Here is a 14,923-nt window from a genome sequence, read left to right on the forward strand (position 1 = left end):
AAACTTTCTCCAGGTGCACATGACAAATTTAAGGTTTGGGGAAATATGTAAACTTAAATTTAGCTCTTGTGGGGGATGTGGGCCAAGAAAAGTGAAATAGAATTTTGAAACCAGAAAAATTTAGATTTTTGTTTCCTTTATCAATACACATTGTCCATGCACTGCATGTACTTGCTGCAAATCACCACTTACAAATGCTCCCAATCTTTCAATGGACATGCATGTGTACAAAAGTGGTTAAATCCTGCTAAAATGCATGTCACTCAGTCAACATGCATTCAGATGTATGAACACATCTGGCCCCTAACCTCAAGATCATTTTGTTAATGTTAGAAATCTAACTTTTGAATTCAGTATAGGACAGTGGGTCTCATTTTGAGAGTGTGAGGGTACACAATCATGTGTATAGAACTGATTAAAAATGTATCTTTTTAAAAAGCTGTAAAGGAATAAAATGGCATTGTAACGCAAAAAAAAAAAAAAAGACGAACCTTTCAGTCCGTAATAATTTCTCAATATAAATCCACAATTCCATTTTAAAGCACTGAAATCAAAATGCATATATATTTTTTTAATTCTTTATATTATGTAGGGGACAGACCAATCCAAACAAACAATGACAAACATTGAAATCTAGTCTTAACAATTCAATTTCACAACAAAAAAAAMCTAACTTAATTCTGATGAAGTACTAACTTCCTTTTTCGCCTGACGCGATCGAGAGGGTAATTGCACTTCCTCAGTGAGTCAAACGGACATTGTTGGCATGACAACCCATGTTATGGTCAGTGCAGCTACCCCTGAAAGGCCTGTAGTGCAGTGTCCCGAATTTGCACAGGCATCTCAGACATCTACTATAGAGAAACACAGAACAGCAGAACTGTGCAAAAGTGCCTCGTTCCCCTCAGCCACCCTAAGTGCACCCCCCAAAACCTTACAGCTCTCCTTTCCGCACGCAGAAACTTGCTTTTGTTTTCTCTACTACAGTACAGCAAATTCTGTGCATCACTCAGACTTAGCACACACACATATATATATTCGCTGTTTGGAACGTGATCAAAGAGGGGGGGGGGGAAATAGTTGTAGGCCAATAATAATGACCGTGAAAACATAAAACCACCTCAAATAGTATTCTGTCATCATCATTATAATAAAGTTGCTTGGTCACTGTCGTTCACCTTTTCCTAAAGCCCACCCCCGTGCTCTGACAACCCCCAAGTCAGTCAGGAGGGTTGCGAACTGAACCTGCATCATCAGTGCCTTGGAACAACCCTAGCAGTCTCACCCGCCTGCGGTAGGGATGAATCGAGCCATGAATCGGTTGCATGCTTATTGCTTATAAAGACACTCAGAGAGGAAAAAAGGCTAACGTTTTTTTATTTGATTGCGAGCTATCGTGCAAGTAGTTTGATGAGATTGGCGCACATCTCAAAGAACTCTATGGTGTGGCTGCCGGGCCGCGGAACCGCCGTCATAGGTGCGAGGTCGCCTCCTGTCGAGTCAATGGAGGACGCGAGCGAGGAGGCCAGGGAGCTCTCTGAAGCCTTAGTGGGAGGGAGAGATGTGGCAGGGGTAGTGTTCTCCTTAGCCCCCTCAGTTTGGGACCCCCCCTCTGCAGCAGCTGCAGCTTCGTTCTTAAGGGCCGTGCGGGAGTTCCCCACTGAACCAGACTGGTGAGGAGTGGCAGTCCCAGATTTAGCCTCCATCATGTCATCTTCAGACAGARAAAGACAGAGGAGAAAGTTACAAACATACTTCTGTGGTTACAACCAAACACACAAAAATGCCCTGAAGACAGACCTGTGCCATGTCTAGTCACTTTACATTGCACAGCAGGGAAAAGCAACTTCTTTAGGCATTTTACATTAAATGGCAAAGTCGGCAGTAAAGACAACCACTCAGAAATGTCAGTTGAACCCCATACCGCGCTGTAAAGCGGAGACCCTGAGCTCAGACGTCACGGTATAGCATGTTACTGTACAGCCACCGCGTTCCAATTTAGGCGCATATCAATGACCAATTTGGCCGTTTTCAGGCCGCATACGGGTTGTTAGAGTAAAGGGCTACGTCCAGGTTGACGTACTGTCTATGCTACGGAAGTCCAGGAGGTAGGTCCTGCCGTCCACCTGGTAGAGCTGAAGGCTCATCTTGGTCTGCATGCCTGTCACTGGGTTCTTCCTCTTCACACGCAGGTAGTACGGGTTCACCATCTGGGGAGGAGGATATGGAGATTAGTTACACATACTTTAAAATCGCACGAGCTGGGTATAATACACAATAGATGGAATATACAGCATAAAATATTACATTTTTCAACATGGCTTCTGTAGCTGCTTCAGTGGTCTGTATTTCAGTGATTTGCAACTCTTTGAACATGTTCTGTTTGTTTAGTCATCAAAATTGTTGTGTATAATTTGTTTACTTTGCTRAAAATATTACAGAGAGCACTGACCATTTCAGCAGTTCTAGAGTCTAGGCCGATCAGTGCGTTATGTTATGGGAGAGTATCGGAAATGCCTCGCCCACTACTGTGTACCCAAACACATTAAACCACAAATAGCTGCTTTCTATCCATCAGGGCAAGAGAAGGATAAACAGGAAACTGAACATTTCCTTCAGAAATTGCGCTCTCATTTCTCCAAGATGAATACAAAATGAGAGTCAGTCAGCTGATCTATTCTTCAGGTCTAAAGGTCATGCCATACCAAAAATAGAACCCAAGAGAAGAAACAGCAGCATTCCATTCTAGGTCAAAGTAGAACTCAGACTGAGCCAGTAGTTTACACCATGCAGAAAAAAAATATATATACAGCATGTTAATGTTTAGAAAGAACCAGGTTGTACCCCTTCCACCATTATAACTACTCTAAGATTAAAACCATAGATTTTGTCAATGTTTATTTGGGATTGGGCTACAGTGAATCCTCACGGGGAAAATAAACACAAAACAAACATGTTTGGGGGATTTTCTTCATGAAATGTAATCCATAGAATAGTACTTTGGAGGAAGGATTGTTGACACATATGGATCTAAAAGCATAAATGAGAAATAATCAAAGTCAGCATATTTATGACATTTTTCTTTTACCCAGGCCTCCTTTAAGACTACATGCTAAAATTGGGCTCATATGAAGTTTTACCACTTGCTCCATACGAGTAGTATTATGATTTCAATAACCTTTTATTACATAAAAAAAAAAAAGTATGAATATTGAAAATATCATTTTTGATCAATATATTGAACATAATATACTCTAAGGGTATATCAAAGTTGCAGAGCGCAATTGTTAGCTTGTTTTAACTACGCCTAAAGAATTGGTGGTCTGTCAGGTACTCAGCAGGAAGGTCTGATTTCACTTATTAAAACAAGACCCAGATGGCAAATTTAAAGATTCAGAAACTGAGGCCTCTGACACTTCAATGTTGTGATGCAAAAACACTAGYGAAATGCATAGCACTCCGAATTAAAACATTTTTTAATCAAGTATTGTTCATCCTGATCAAACATATATATATATTTTTTGTTACATAGACGATACATTGGAGATATACGACAACTAATAGATCATGAAACATCTTAGAAGCCAGGCCTGGTATTTATAGCAATTTTTTAAAAGGCCTTTGATAAAGTAAGACTGGATTTTTTTCAATTTCGGTGATTCTCTTATACGAATGGGTAAAAGTCATGTATAGCAACCCCAGTTGTAAAACAGTAAATAGCGGTTACTTCTCAGAGTTTAGAATTGTCAAGATGAGTTAAAGGGTGTCCKCTGTCACCATATCTATTCGTTATGGCCATCAAAACGCTAGCTATTAAAATCAGATCAATTAACAGAGGATTAGAAATCCAAGGCTTAAAAACAAAATGGTGTCCATGTATGCCGATGACTCCAAGTTTTATATTAAGTCCGCAAGCTAGATCCCTGCAATGTCTTATTGAAGATCTASATTACTTTTCTGGAGTAAAACAATTATGATACGTGTACAATATTACATATTGGATCTTTAAAAAAAAATACAACTTTTACATTACCTTGCAGTTTACCTATAAAATGGGCTGACTGAAGTATCACAAGATATTTAAATGAATTTCAATAGAAATAAATTTCAATAGAAAACTTGTAAAAATAGATAAGATCCTGCAACCATGGAGAGGTAAATACCTGTATTTATGGAACAATTGCCCTGATTAACTCCTTAGTCATATCATAGTTTACTCACTTATGGCATTGCCTACTCCTGAGGATTCATTTTTCAAATCATATGAGCAAAAACCCCCCCCACTAAACTAGAAAAGATAAAGCGTGCCCATCTATATAATGAATAGGGTGGGTTGAGATTAAATATTAAAGCACTAAACCGCTCTAAAAGTGTCACTTATTCAAAAGTTTTACTTGAACTCTGAAATGGTTCTCAAGTAGATTACTAGAAAAAGCTCATTTGTTGTTTAAAAATKGMCTTTTTGCAAATTGTCATGTCTCATTTTTGATTAATTGAAAATCACTCAAAAGTATCTATCTATTTTAACAAGCATTGCAAGACTGGCTACAATTTCATCCCTCTGAAAATATAGAACAAATATGGCTGGACTCAAATGTGCTGGTTAATAGAATACCTGTATTTATGGCAAGTGTTTGAAAAGGGTATTTTGTTTTTAAATGGTCGAGTTGTCTTTCATGGAGTTATCAGAATTGTACAGGAAGGTCTGCGCAATCCAAGATGAATCAATTTATTACAGCATTACCCCAAAAATGGAGGCAGGTGGCAGCGGGAGGTAGTAGGGAACTGGCCAGTCTGCCCAATATAAAGGATCAAAACTTGGAAGAATAAAAAAAGCATAAATAGGAAAGTATACCAGTTTCATTTGAGAACCAGGATGTTGACAACTGTGCCATACAGATTGCAAAATAGTTGGGAAGACATTTTTGATGTACCGATTCCACGGTATAGGGTGTATGAGTTGATATAAAACGACGCAAGAGTCAAGACTTCATGCTTTTCAGCTAAAATTACATAGAATTCTTGCCACCAATTTTGTTTTTGAATATTTGAGGCATACAATCATCAAAGTGCTGCAGATTTTGTTGTGAGGATACAGAATCAATAGACCACTTATTTTGCCATTGCCCTCAAGTAGCCGGTTTCTAGTCTCAGGTTTAGGAATGGCTGAAAATGCATAACATTGATCTAAAAATTGACCCTAGAAATAGCACTGTTGGGAGATCTGGAGAGACCGGGTCCGTCAATTACTAATACTCCTAGTAAAAGTATTTATCTTCAACTCGCAATCTGTGGATTCTATTTGATTAGATAGAAATTGTACATTAAACATCACAGCATAGTTGAAAGATATATGTTGCGTAGAACTCGGAAGAGGGTGGCCAGCAGATAGATGGGATGGGCTGAGGGAAGCTGAGGTTTGGGATGTGGAATTAGAGACAAGTGGGAGTGGAGCTGCTGGGCGGGGGATAGAATGACAGTCAAAGATAAAACATAACAAAAATTAAGTTTGAACACCACAGGGGCAATGTTATTACAGCTAATGCCGGTTTGCCTGAGGCTGATGCCGTGCAGGCGTTTGTACACATGCATATACACACACTCATTCAAATGCACACATACACGTAAATAGTGCCATACATGCACTCAAACATTCAGTTGGCCTTGCTGTCTTTTGTCTCTCTCTTTTCTTGGTTTTATTTTTTTGTGTGTGTGTGGGGGGGGTCTTGGAGGGCTGGTGGCCTGGCGGTTGGGAGCTTGGGCCTGTGGCTGAAGGATCGGGTCCCTGTTTTTGACCTTGTGGACGATCTGTCGACGTGACCTTGAGCAGGGCGTGTCGCTCTGGATGCGAGTCTGTTAGATGACTAATGTGATGTAGTCGTTGAGCGGCTTCACTGCAAGTATATTGTATGTAAATATATATAAAACAAAGTTCCAGAGTGGGATGTCTGATACTTTTAGAGTTATGATTTAAAAAATGTAAGCATTACCAACAGAGTGAATGTAAAAATGGATTAAATTTCGGTACCCTCTGCTGGTGATTTGCAATGATACAAGYAAAAGGAGGGCTGTGATTAGTTGCAAGYGGTAAAGCGTCATTTGAGCAAATTTTTGCTTTTTAGCATCTAGAGATGAAGCACTATGGCGTCTTAAAGGAGGCCCGGGGTAAGCCAAAAAATCACTATATAGCCAAATCCCAATAAACCTCTGATCCACTTCTTGACAAATATGAGCGGACAGTTCTGTCTATTTCTACCTGACCTCTTTACCCACTCCTTTTCCTCCCACCACCCTCATCCCCACTCTCTACAATTCTCCCTTCGTTGTTCAATGCCTCTATCCCCTCCCTCACCTTCCACTCGTAGTCGAGCTGCTTCATGGCCCGGCACACCTCAGACATAATATCATTTGGCCTGCTCTGGCTCCTGATCCCCAGGTGCCATTTGGCCCGCCTCACCCCCTGGTGCTTCGACTTCAGGGGGTTCAGCTCGTCCAGCGTGTGTCTCGGCCGGGGAGGGGTCTCCCCCGCCAGGAAGGGCTGCATGCGCTCGGGGTGGGGCTTAAGGCCGGTAGCGGCGGTCAGGTGCTGGTCATCCAGGAACGAGTCTGGGGGACTGGAGGCCAGGTAGAAGTCCTTGGCCTCGGACATAATTCGGCGGTTGTCGATGATGAGATGGTAGGCCACAGCCAGGGGGTCGTGGTGGTTGCGGCTGTACAGGCAAGTCAGGATCTCCTCCTCGGTGCACTCAAACTTCTCACACACCTCCTTCAGGGCCTCGTCGTCGATCATGTTGTTGCTGTAGCACGGGTCCTCTGGAAACAGGTACTTGGGGAGCTCATCTTTGAACCATTCATCCTCTCTGTTGGGGAGGGAAGACAGCGCATGTTCAAGGCAGTCTATTATCCCATAGGGACATTTGTTCTCTTAACAGGGCAGCTAGAAAACGTATAGACCAGGAGGGGTGGGTTCACTTTGTTAACGCTGGGCTGGATCAAAAGCCTGCACAGAGGACAGGAGTTTGCCATCCCCGTGATCGGTAATACAGCGTAAAACCTTAACAGTTACAAGATGGAGTTTAATGATGCATGTGGAGAAAAGGTGATTTTTTAAAATGTATTTTCTCGTCTATTATTTTACTGCAAAGCATATAGAGGTGTTTAAATGCACTTTGTAGACAAATTTGATCGTTTGCGCCTTCTTACCGGATCTCTTTGATGGTGGCCCTCTTCATGGGATCCACCTGCAGCATGTGTTTGAGCAGGGCGGTGACAGAGGGGTTCAGGTACTGGGGCATGAAGAATATCCCGTCACAGATTTTCTTGAAGAGCGTTGGCACGTGGTCGTCGTCGAAGGGCAGCGTCCCACACAGCAGGGCATACAGGATCACCCCGCTGCTCCAGATGTCCACCTCAGGACCTGCATATAACCTGGGAAGACACAAGGGTCAAATCAATCAAACATTTATTTAGGAATTCCTTAACAACAGTTGCCGAAACGTAGTTTAGAGTAACCAAGTCGACTCCAAAGAGCAGGCAGAAGCAGAGGACAATACTACCTGCATATAAACTAGGAAGGACACATCTAGGGGAGGAGGGGAGAGGACAGAGCTGCTCATTGGCATGAACCAAGGGAGTCGTTTAACATGGTGAATATTTAGTGACACTTAACAGTAGGGTCTGTCCCCAAAGCAAAACCGTGAAATTGAACAGTCCTCTTTATTGAAATCTAAGAGCAGTCTTTGCATACATTAGCATATTCCCCATGACGTCTGCCAGTTTCGGTGAGAAAGAGAGGACAAGTTTACCTTCCAGAGATGACTTCGGGGGCAGCATAGTTCGGAGACCCGCAACTTGTCCTCAGAAACTCTCCGTCCGACATCATGTTTGACAAACCTACAGAAAACACCAGACAATATCACRAGTGTTTTGTCCAATAGAACGATAGGGTTTCATTTCAGACACACCCTTTCCATCAGGGTTCCAGTAACTACAGCGGACGCATAACCACACCAGCCTAGTACAGTAAGGCGTGGCTCGATCCGGAGGTGTAAATCAGGTACAGGTGTAGAAAGGTGCTGGTCGGTTAAGGGTGACAGACTTACCAAAGTCAGCGATCTTGGCGTTCATCTTTGCGTCCAGAAGGACATTCTCAGGTTTTAGGTCCCTGTGCACCACCATGTGTCTGTGGCAGTAATCTACTGCCGAGATGATCTGCTGGAACAGACGACGGCTCTCCTTCTCATCCAGCTGGAGGCACAGTGGCAAACATACGGGACACACACACACGAAACGCAGACACAGCAACACACGCAACAGGTGAGAAATGTCCTTTATAGCTGTCCAGTCAGACAATTTCAGTATTGTAACCACTCCGGATATTTGGTCAATGTCTTTGCTTGAATGATTTAGTAGCCTTAACCTATTGGAAAGAATGCAGTGCAGAGATAGAGCTTTGTGATTTCTGTTGTGTACAGAGGAAGGGGTGGTCCATACGTGAGGCAGGTGCTAACATGACTATTATTGACAACCATTACACATCCCAACTCTCCTAACCACAGATACACTACATTGCCAAAGGTATGTGGACAACCCTTCAAATTAGTGGATCCGGGTATATTTCAAACACATCCGTTGCTGACAGGTGTATAGAATTGAGCACACAGCCATGCAATCTCCATAGACAAACATTAGCAGTAGAATGGCCCGTACTGAAGAGCCCAGTGACTTTCAATGTGGTATCGTCATAGGATACCACCGTTCCAACAAGTCGGATTTCTGCCTTGCTAGAGCTCACAGAACGGAACTGCTGAGTTCTGAAGCGCGTAGGGCGTAACAATCGGGTGCCCTCGGTTGCGACACTCGCTACCGAGCTCCAAACTGTCTGGAAGCAACGTCAGCACAAGAACTGTTAGTCGGGAGCTTCACGGAATGGGTTTTCATGGCCAAGCAGCCGCTCGGGGGGGGGGKGGGGGCAACTCCATATTAATTCCAATCATTTTGGAATGAGCGGTTCGACGAGCACGTGTTCATATACTTTTGGCCATGTAGTGTAGGTAATTATCTAAGTCAGGGTTATTCAAAATGAAGTTTAAAAACATGTTATAATTCAAATGTTTTTATGAATATCGCCAACAATAGAATATATATATATTTTTTAAATATACATACCTACAGTAGAAAAGAGAAGAATATCTAATGTTTAACTATATTTCTCAACTCACAATATTCAGCAAATTACACTGACATAGGCTTTGCAAAAGCACCCGCGAATAGGCTAGCATTGCAACAAGTGCTGCTGGCTGCTGGWAAGCTCTCTGGACTTGGATATACATTTTTGCCAACACATGGCTAACCAGCTAAACAGCTGCTCTTAGTGAAAATGTGTTTGGAGTTACCTTCTAGCTAATAGTTTTCCATTATTTTGAAACTAACAGATCCTATCTACCAAATCTAATCATTTTAAAATGTTCTGTTTAAAATGGATGATATTAACTGGATGACATTTTTTTTTTGCTAACATATGATTGGGGTCGCTGGGTCAACGGTTTGCCTGGGAGGGGGGTCCCTGGGCAAGAAAAGGTTGAAAACCCCTGAGCTAGGTTAATAAGATTCAGGTGAGCACAAGACTACCCACAATCCCAAACCACATAGTGTATTTCAACAAAACAGGCTTATTAATGTAGAATTTTTTTGGTTGAACAAAAACCAGGTCTATCATTTTCCCAAAACCTGCATACACTAGAGGAATTAACGTTTTTCTTCCCCTTACCTTTCCGTTTTTGCAGATGTAGTCAAAGAGCTCTCCTCCGGACACGTACTCCATCACCATGAAGATGTCCGTTGGAGTGCTGATCACCTGGTACCTACGGTCCCATAGGATAGATCACAAAAGTTACAACAAAAAAAGAGGCTAGCCATGATTGGACCAAGAGATTTCCATAACCATGCCACCCACCTGACCAGGAAAAACCTCTGAGCACTACTGTTTAACACTAGAAAAAACAGTCAAGGATCACCAAACTTCTCAGAGGGATGACAAACCCAAAGAATTATATTTCAGCTTTACCACAGAACTAAAAAGTGGGCAAATTGCTAAATAAAGTCTAAGACTGAGAGGTAGCACTTTTAGGACAGATTCAACTGTTGAGGCATTTATTGATCCTAAGCATAGAGGCAGACATTTTGCAGGACGACTCCTTAGTGGGCCATCGGGTTCAATGGTTGGTCGGTGTAAGGGAGACTGGCCATGGAACCAATGGTTGGTCGGTGTAAGGGAGACTGGCCATGGAACCCTTCAACTAGCTAAACATAGGCGTACTTCCCTAGATCAAACATCCGTGTGCAAAATGCTACTTTTCTTCATTCCTGTGCCACATAGTACCACAAGGTTATCAACACAAGTGTCGTACAAGCACGCAGCCTGAGCTCCGTCTCAAACTGCAGCACAGTAGCCAAGGAAAGGAAGCAAGCATGTGAAGCTCAAAGTTAAACCAGTCCCACCGCAGCTTCGGAAAACTCACATTCTACTGGCCTCTACAAACAAGGCATCAGTAAATAAGGGGTAAAGGGCAACTCTTCACTCATTCTTCTGTAGCATTATGTAATTTTCAAATCGGACTCCAGGGGCTGAGTGTAAAAAGAAAGTTCGCTAAGTGGGAAAATAAAGGTCTAGTCACAAGGGATCAGGTCCCCGGAAATGCCCCAACTAAGCCTACGCAATGATACTCGGTGGCGCTCACAGGTCAAGAAGACTATTGGGGCTTTTTCATTCAGTCAATAGAAATAGGCCTAGTTTCCAAAAAATAAGAGAGTCTAGAAGAATCCGGAAACAAAGGAGAGCGCTGACCCTTCATTACCAATGAGCTAAATCATGAAAACACTGGATTTATGCTGCCCTTACTCTGACAGAGGTCAAGTGAAAAAARTTGAGGTCAAGGGATGGACAGGTTGAGAGAGCGAGAACACGGGAGAGATAGTGGGTGGGAGAGAGATTGAGGAGAAAAAAAGTATGCATCAGTGTAGCAGAAACAAAAGGGAAAGAGTGATGCACTCTATAAAACCCACCATTAAAAGCCCTAAAATAGCTCTCTGGGTGGCATTAATGTGGCAGTGGTGGGATTACGTAGGGGTCTGAACAATTGAGCGAGCTGTATAATCTAGGATTTACAGTTTAATGATGTAGTGTTGCCTGAATAGCTGGAGGTTCTGGACTTAATGTTTATTTKTATTTTTTTAAACCTTTAACTAGGCAAGTCAGTTAAGAACAAATTCTTATTTACAATGACGGCCTAAGAACAGTGGGATAACTGCCTTATTCAGGGGCAGAACGACTTGTCAGCTCGGGGAGTCGATCTAGCAACCTTTCGGTTACTGGCCCAACGCTCTAACCACTAGGCTCCCTGCCGCCCCTTCAAAGATGTGTGAATGTGTCAAGCACCTGAGGTTCTAGACTTACAGCTTGTGGGGATGCCTGAAAAGCTGGAGGTTCTTACAGCTTAATGATGTGGGGATGCCTGAAGCACCTGAGGATTTAGACTTCTCAGCTTAATGTAGGCCGCGTTTACACAGGCAGCACAACTCTGATCTTTGTTACACTAGTTGGTCTCTTGACAAATCACATCAGATCAGATCTTTTTCAGAGCTGATGTTTTTGGTCAAAAGACCAATTTGTGAAAAAATATCTGAATTGATCTGCCTGTGTGAACACAGCCTTAGAGCTTAATGATCCGGGGATGCCTGAAGCAGATGAGGTTCTAGACTTACAGCTTAATTATGTGAGGATGCCTGAAGAGCTTGAGGTTTTGGATCTCTCTACGTATCTTCCCCACCACATCCAGACTGCGGATCTTCTGTCTGTTAAGGATCTTCACAGCCACCTGGTGTTTGGTCAGCTCGTGCTGCCCCACTACAGGAGAGAGAGAGCAAGAGAGGGCAGGAGGGAGGAGAGGTTAGGAAATACTGTAATAAGAACCCAGTCCTAACGAGCTTAGCAGACCCCAGCTAACACAATGACAGACAAATCTGCATTGATGACTGACATTACTGCCCATTTGCAGTGAAAGAACACTAGCATGGCATTTCACCATTGAATCAAATAAATTCATTATGCATCATGACTGACAGGCCTACATCTGCAATGTGCTGTTTAGTCACCTGTGAGCAGTACACAAACTAAATTGGGGTTAACGTTTCCTTAGGCCTACATCAGCATATGCGCACACACACACACACACACACACACACACACACACACACACACACACACACACACACACACACACACACACCTATCTAAAGACTGGTCAGAAGAAGAACAAGTGAAAAATGTGCTGAACTATACAGAGAGGGAGGACTGTAGAAGGGGTTGTACAAATTACTTTATTGATTTAACGGTTATGTTGGTAAAGCATTAACCCAGCAGCCAGTCATTTAGAACATAATAGGTCATGGAATAAATGGTCCAACGTCCAGCATGTTCTAAACTGACCACTGCGAGGAAGTAGGAAATAACAGCTATATAGTCTAGTTGGTGGCTTGATATCGAGTTTTGTTCTCAAATCCCAAGCCAAGGAAGACAAAGCAGGGAAATGTACATGTTCTAGTTTGAAATAGACATTAGTGCCTAACTAGGCTATACAAGTCAGTTTGGTCCTCTTGGGTATCATAATTTTAGGTGACATGCCATTAGAAAAGTTATGGTATTTTGACAGTGTAGATTGAAAGCAACCTAGGGACAATGGCTAGTGTCTCAACACAAATGGAAAGTGTGGGAGATGTGCCTGTCCTCAATAATTCAGCCAGGCCCAAGATAGTTTGCATGCATGCATGTATGGCATAGGGCGAGCACGACTAGATGGTCAGTTTGTAACTGGGCAGCTCACGTTAGTTAACTGAATAAACAGGTTTCCTGGTTGAGAAACCATTAATGTAGTATTGCCTTGGCTAGCAATTTGACATAAGATTATACTAGTTTGGCAACTGCTGTTAGCCGGCAAGCGAGTAAACTTGGTTACCTAAAGCTCTGAGTAATTCGACCACATAACTAACGTTAGCTGGCTAGCAAGCGAACTAGATTGAACACATGACAGCACTATCGTTTGATCGATCAAAGGTAGACCGCCTAGTACACTAACTTAGCTGTTTGATTCTAGAGCCTGGCTGAGCTAACGACGTTGACGAACTAGCCTAGCAAAGCAAGCTAGCTAAATTACGTTAGAGGCCAACAAGTGTTAGCACACGGCTAGCTAACAGAGAAACGTCCCCATCCTCTCTCGCGGGTAACTGCCGGTGGCAACTCGATAAGAAAAGTCATAACAGTTACCTTTAACTTTCCCGAACGTCCCCACTCCAAGTGTGTCTCCAAGAATATAATGTCCGATTTTCACTCTTCCTTCGTGTTTCTGTTTATCCGTCGTCGCCATCTTTCCCGCAGTGGCCTAGCCTAGCCTATCTGCTGCTGCGGGCAGACGGAGCAGACTAGCTGGAGCGAGCAAGAAAATGCGAAACAGCGTGAAAAAATACTCTTCCGGTCTTCTTCTTCGGTAAGGTTTGATATGTTGCATTACCGCCCCCAACTGAAGTGTAGTATAGATCCATTACACCGTGTGATACAAAATGGGAGAGGATAACAGGGAAACGTAACAAAATATATACAATAAAAATATAGATATATTTATATTACCCTACCAACTAACCCTATACTCATTAAAACCCATCACCTTATTCCACTACTTTAACCCTATCTGATCCTACCCCAGGCCAACTGGACACTACCACTCAACACAGGCTGAAACTCTTCTCAAATCTCCTACCCCCAAGGACTTCTCGGCAGCTGCCACCACAACATCTATTTTCTGTGATTGCTATGAACACTAAGAAGCCAACCTTACTGAAGCATATATCACTCATTGGCCTATCCCTCTGTGCTGGCACATATCTACTATTCACAGGGATCCTCTCAAAATCCCTCATCCTTGATTCACCCGCTACTTTCTTCACTGCCTTGGCATACTACAACTTCTGCACTACTCTGACTCTAGCCACAAGTCCACTACAGGTTACCTTCCCTGATTCAACTCCCTTCCCAACCACACTGGAACCACACATGGATCTGGTAAAAGGAAAGGATCCACTTTCTCCAAAAATGTCACTCCTACTGGACCAGATTATTCTGTATCATGTCCATCGATGCCATGCTTGGGCTCCGAGGTCTTCACCCCACCTTCCACCTCATTTAACTCGCCCTCATCCACTTCCATTTCACCTCCAGAACTCGGTCTGGCACACAACTCACTCTGTTTGCACTTGACACCAATCTCTTCGACACCCCATCTCCACTTTTATCGGGCATCTTCCTCAAATTTAAATCAAACATCTGCTTTCCTCATTCTCTTCAACCTCTTCATCATATTTTTTCCACTCCTTTCCTCAGAAATCCACCTTTCTGTGTCYCTGTCCCAATATTCCTCTTCCCCCAACTTTGCTTGCTACCCGCCGGTGGCATCCCGGCGTAATTCCATCTCAAAACGCTCCACCCTGTCTGTCTTTCTCCCCGCGGCATTAGTCCACAATCGTGACTCCTGGCCCCTGCAATGTAGCCGATTGTAAAAAATGTTGTTTAAAATCGTAAAACATATTCGCCCTCATCATTTGAGTGACGATCACTGACCAATAATCAGTCTGACTCATGTGTATACTACTTTTCAGCCACCAGATGACAGTCAAACTCACTGTCTGAGTTGAATAGAAATGTGAAATAGTACCAGTTCAACCATTGTTGTGTGCCCCCAGTAGATGTTAGCGTATTTCCAGGGAGGAGAGGGAGCCCTGGAAGGGGGAGTATTTAGCACAGAATAAGGGTTACAGCCACGCCACACAGAAAAGCCTCAGGCTGGACTAACAGTGATCGTTTCATGCATCATTT

General features: G+C 43.0%; 1 protein-coding gene across 1 annotated transcript; it reads right to left on the reverse strand.

Annotated features, from left to right (window-relative positions):
• Window positions 1-1,360: 1,360 nt before the first annotated feature.
• Window positions 1,361-13,510, reverse strand: LOC111963854 (5'-AMP-activated protein kinase catalytic subunit alpha-1). Its single transcript, XM_023987406.2, has 9 exons — window positions 13,322-13,510; window positions 11,764-11,905; window positions 9,770-9,863; window positions 8,103-8,247; window positions 7,806-7,893; window positions 7,204-7,428; window positions 6,353-6,860; window positions 2,084-2,210; window positions 1,361-1,714 (listed from the first exon to the last, which is right to left on the reverse strand). Exons 1-9 carry the CDS (start codon window positions 13,419-13,421, stop codon window positions 1,392-1,394), a joined length of 1,752 nt encoding a protein of 583 aa, XP_023843174.1. The 5' UTR covers window positions 13,422-13,510; the 3' UTR covers window positions 1,361-1,391.
• Window positions 13,511-14,923: the final 1,413 nt, after the last annotated feature.

The sequence above is a fragment of the Salvelinus sp. IW2-2015 genome, linkage group LG5 (assembly GCF_002910315.2).
Source record: "Salvelinus sp. IW2-2015 linkage group LG5, ASM291031v2, whole genome shotgun sequence".
Lineage (NCBI taxonomy): Eukaryota > Metazoa > Chordata > Actinopteri > Salmoniformes > Salmonidae > Salvelinus > Salvelinus sp. IW2-2015.